General features: G+C 36.3%; 1 protein-coding gene across 1 annotated transcript; it reads right to left on the bottom strand.

Annotated features, from left to right (window-relative positions):
• Positions 1 to 790: 790 nt before the first annotated feature.
• LOC130654401 (uncharacterized) lies at positions 791 to 3,586 on the bottom strand. Its single transcript, XM_057456971.1, has 2 exons — positions 1,132 to 3,586; positions 791 to 917 (listed from the first exon to the last, which is right to left on the bottom strand). Exon 1 carries the CDS (start codon positions 2,743 to 2,745, stop codon positions 2,113 to 2,115), a length of 633 nt encoding a protein of 210 aa, XP_057312954.1. The 5' UTR covers positions 2,746 to 3,586; the 3' UTR covers positions 791 to 917; positions 1,132 to 2,112.
• Positions 3,587 to 4,531: the final 945 nt, after the last annotated feature.

A 4,531-nucleotide genomic window follows, 5' to 3' on the forward strand; every position in this document is an offset into this window, starting at 1 on the left:
TTTCAGATCCAGCCAGCATTATTCTAACGAAGTGTCTGCTGCACCGGTACCGGAATCGTACATCGAAAAACTACTGAACCGGTACCGGATTCGTAGATTTAAGAACTGCTGCACCGGTAATGAAACTTTACCGGACCCCATATTTGTAAATCTAGTGCACCGGTACAGGACCTTAATTAATTCCTAGCTTTTTTTGTTGCCTTTTCGGACGAGGATTATCAAAATAAAGTAAGGAAAAATAACGTGTTTTATGCAGCAATAACTACTGTTTCTTTTTTGCGAAAAAGCAATCTACAAAGTTCGTTGTTTTAGCAATCAATCGAGTAAAAAATAAATATAATAAAAAAATATAAGTTCGCAAATAACAATTGGTTAAAAGGTATAAACATAACGGAATTTTTGCTTGTTTAAACTCGACTGGAGTTTAAAACTCTAAATTTGTGAGAATCTCCGTTCGCAGCGATATTACTTCTCCGTGTTAGCATACGCCATTTGTTGAAAGAGGGACAACAGTGATTTAACTTTCGCTTGAGTACCGCCCATTTTCGCGACAGTGACTTCTCTTTTAAATGCCTTTAATGTGTGGAAGAGACATATTAATACTTTTACACCAGGAAATGTAACTTTTATTAGTTCTCTTTCATTCAAATCCTTGTCCGCCATAACCACACGAAGATTCTCTAAAGAAGGATTGCTTTGTTTAAAAGTTTCCAAAAACCAGGACAATGTTTCTTTATCTTCCATAGCAAGAAGCGCCACTCCAACAATTTCAATTTGCCACATCGAATCTTCCACTAACATTAAGTAAACTGGAATTCTTAGCTAAGTTAGATTATAGGTAGCATCAACACAAATCAATTCTGGATATGCTTCATACGCATCCTTCATTTCCTCATCTAATAAATGAACTGAGGAATCTAGAAAAAAATGCGAGGAATGGTAAACACACAAAAATACTATCTCAGTGAGCGCTAATGACGTCGTCGTTTTAACCTTAACGACGGCCTCAAAATAAAAGCAAAGTGACAGGGCTGTAGATAATCGTCACTTACTGTAAATTAAAAACAGTTTTATAGAACACATTAAACAGGTGGAAACAGGGTCGCTAATTAATGTAAACAAAATACGTACTGAACAGCTCGTTGTGCAGAGCCTCTTCCTTTGAATTTTCTTCCACCATGAACACAAGCATATTTTAATTCATAGTACTGAAGCTCGGGTTTTATTATTTTCGTCAATCCTTTTTGTGAAGCCTTAACAGTTCGACTATCTCTAACGTAGACATCAACAAAATTCTTCTCTTTGTATGTATCTAATTTTGTTTTCAATTCTTGAAAAGTCGAAAATTTTTCCCCAACAACAAAAGTAATCGACATACTGAATTTGTGCCTATCTAGATGCCGTATCAAAACTATAAAATTCTTCAGCGAAAAAGAATATTTTCTCCGCGTATGAAAGCAGTACAGCTGGTTTCTTCAAGAAAACTTCAAGCGTCTAGGCTCTTACTTATTTAATATGCAAGGGTTTGTATCCACGAAATAGAAAACAGGCTTTTGCTTCTTTGAAACGAATCATTCTGTTGGAACGTTCCAAACGGTCAAGGGATTAAACATGTATTTCGCAAGAACCTCTCTAAGTTGATTTTTTCAGGGTATGAAAAATTACCATTTCTAGTAATACTTATTTTATCGTCTTCGTTGTCAAAATGAAATTTTACACAAAAAAACTAGGGAGTTTGCTGAAAAATCCTGTGCCGGTTCACTAGCTGTGAGCCGGAGAAATCCGGTATCGGTTCGGTAGTTTTTCGATGTACGATTCCGGTACCGGTGCAGCAGACACTCCGTTATTCTAACCGAGGATACAAAAAACCACTTTTGATAACAATGTTTTTGTCTGGAATACTTCCGGGATAAGCTGAAGATACAAATGTGAAGCCACCACCAGGTGCAATTCCAACTAAAACTTTAACAGTTGTGTGGATTTTGTAATTAGAATACATGAGCTTATGTATCACAAGTGAGGATGGTACTACTATTTTGAATTCGACACAGTCTATGATGCAGCGTACATTAGGGAATTTGTCCTTCATTAATAAGGCATGACTGCTTTTACTTATTCCCTTGTAGGCCATATGCAAACAGATCCAAATTTTATATACATAAAATTTCTCCAAGTTAATATCGTATTAGTTATCGTACCTTCTGATGCTTGAAAAAGATATGATAGGTGAAAAATATCAAAGTTTCGTCTTAGTCTCACCAATGTCAATAAGAAACTTTCTAATGGTGATAAAGTACGAGGTCTACCTCTTGATGAATCCCCCTTGACTTGTTGGTTGTTATATAATACAATGTTCTCGCCATTCTCACCAGCATTTAAAAATATTAATATTCCCCGGAAAATATCAACCGATGGCAAACCAGTGTAGTGATTGCATCCTTGATCTGATAACAGCACTTGTTCAACAAATTTACATTTAACTGTACTTGTATTTGCTTTCAAGGTCTTATTTTCTTCTATTAACATAGAAATTTGCTTTTGTAAATCTGCTGATTTTTCTATTTGAGTAGAAGAATCTATGGTAAAAAAATTATCTTCAAATGCATCCATTTCAGGTTCAGGTTGTGCAATTTCTGACACCGAATTTCTGAATTTTTTTCGTGTAGATGGTCGGTCAACTGGTGGCTTTCTCCTACTCGAATCATCTTTTACCATTGTCTCCAAAAGTACAGGTCTTGCACCCATTTTTAGACGTCTCAAAGTACCGCCCCGGAGATCGAATAATATCCGTTTTAGAAAAGTGTTTTTCACACAGAACAGTGTGGTTAGTTACACGAAAGTTGTCCTTTCCATCCACACGTTTGATTCTACTACACCACACTTTTCTCTCACCAACATCTTTTGGAAACGTGAAAAAACTTGTTGCTGTTGAAATACGTTCACCTTCAAACTCGACTAAACCAGTATTGTCACAAACCCAGACTGCACATTGCTTTCCAAGACTTTATGTTCTTTGTTTACGTTTTTTTGACACACTATCCGCCATTGCGATTTTTATTATGAAGAAAGTACACAACGACTACCTCGTTTTCGTGTTAACGCGATTACGTCATCTCGAATTTATGAAAAGGAGTATTCATTCCTGGACGAGTTTTATCCCGGGAAGAGATTTCATCCCGCCTGCGTGTAAACGTGGTCTATCTCTCTCTTGTGACTATGCCGTAACATTTTCCGTGGCTTTTTCATTTTATGTTGTTTTTTCTTTTTCCGTGGCAGTTGTGGGCCACCGTACCATCTCATCATAAACATTGACAAACTTTTTTTTCGAAGCTGGTAGTATGTTGTGGTAAAGGGACACAAAATATGAAAAATACATTGTTGTTAGTCATGGTACTCTCACCCCCAGGGTTTTGTACCTTTTTGGTATGAGAGAAGACGGCAAAAAACCCTGGGGACGAAGGTGTAGTCATGGCAGAGATATTTCTTTAGTTCAAAAAGTTTAAACGAAGGTTATAAAATGCTGGTACTACTATAGTACGTAACATATTCTTAGTGATGTCAAGTCAAAAATTTTACTTTTCATGTTTTCCAAACAAAAACTGTCTCATTTTATGTCCATCTTAAAAAAAATTATTGATCAAAAAAAATACTGGATTCTTACAACCCAACCGGCTCCACTACACAAAGCTAGTGGAGCCCAGACCTCCTTCCTCAGTTCGTAGCGTTTTGGCCCCTCTTAAAAACAGATTTCTGAAAGTCTTTGTATTTGGCATTAGAACAAATTTCCTTTCTATAAAAACGTTGCCATGTGGATTCCTTAGACCATGACCCCCTCTCTAGAATATCCTTTACAGAGAGTCCTAATAGTTCTGATGTTGAAGCTGATCTGGTGGAATGGACAGAAAACTTAGTATCAATCCCTGCCTCCTTTAGCACAGTCTTAATCCAGCCAGCTATTGTAGAGCTGACCACACCCTTATGAGGACTAATAGTACTAATTAATAAGTGTGAAGCACCACTTGCGTTCCTCCATTCACTGGTGCGTTCTAAATAAACAGTCAATGCATTAAACACACAAAGGTCTTCATCTTCTGGATAACTGACAAAAACAATAAATGGATTTGGCTGTCCTTGTCTCCACGACTTATGTAGTCATAAAATTTATATCCATATTATGAATACCCAACACCCTAGAAGCTGAAGTTAAAGCTAATAGCATTGTAAGTTTTAAAGTCAAAGATCTTATAGATATTTGTCTGTTATCTGTAAATTTTTGTTTAATGTAATCTATGACCACCTGAACATCCCAAATAAAAGTGTGATTTGGTTGAGGAGGCTTTTCATTAAAAACACCTGATATAAGAGAACTAACTTTAGGATGTTCTCCTATAGACCTTCCTTGAATCTTATCGTGAAAGGCTGAAATGGCTGATCTATGGCAACAAATAGTTTTATAATCATAACACTTTTTTGAATAACTCCCCCAAATAATTTATCACAAAATTTATAGGGCATTCAATTGGATCAACCT

The sequence above is a fragment of the Hydractinia symbiolongicarpus genome, chromosome 8, assembly GCF_029227915.1.
Source record: "Hydractinia symbiolongicarpus strain clone_291-10 chromosome 8, HSymV2.1, whole genome shotgun sequence".
NCBI classification, from domain to species: Eukaryota; Metazoa; Cnidaria; class Hydrozoa; order Anthoathecata; family Hydractiniidae; genus Hydractinia; species Hydractinia symbiolongicarpus.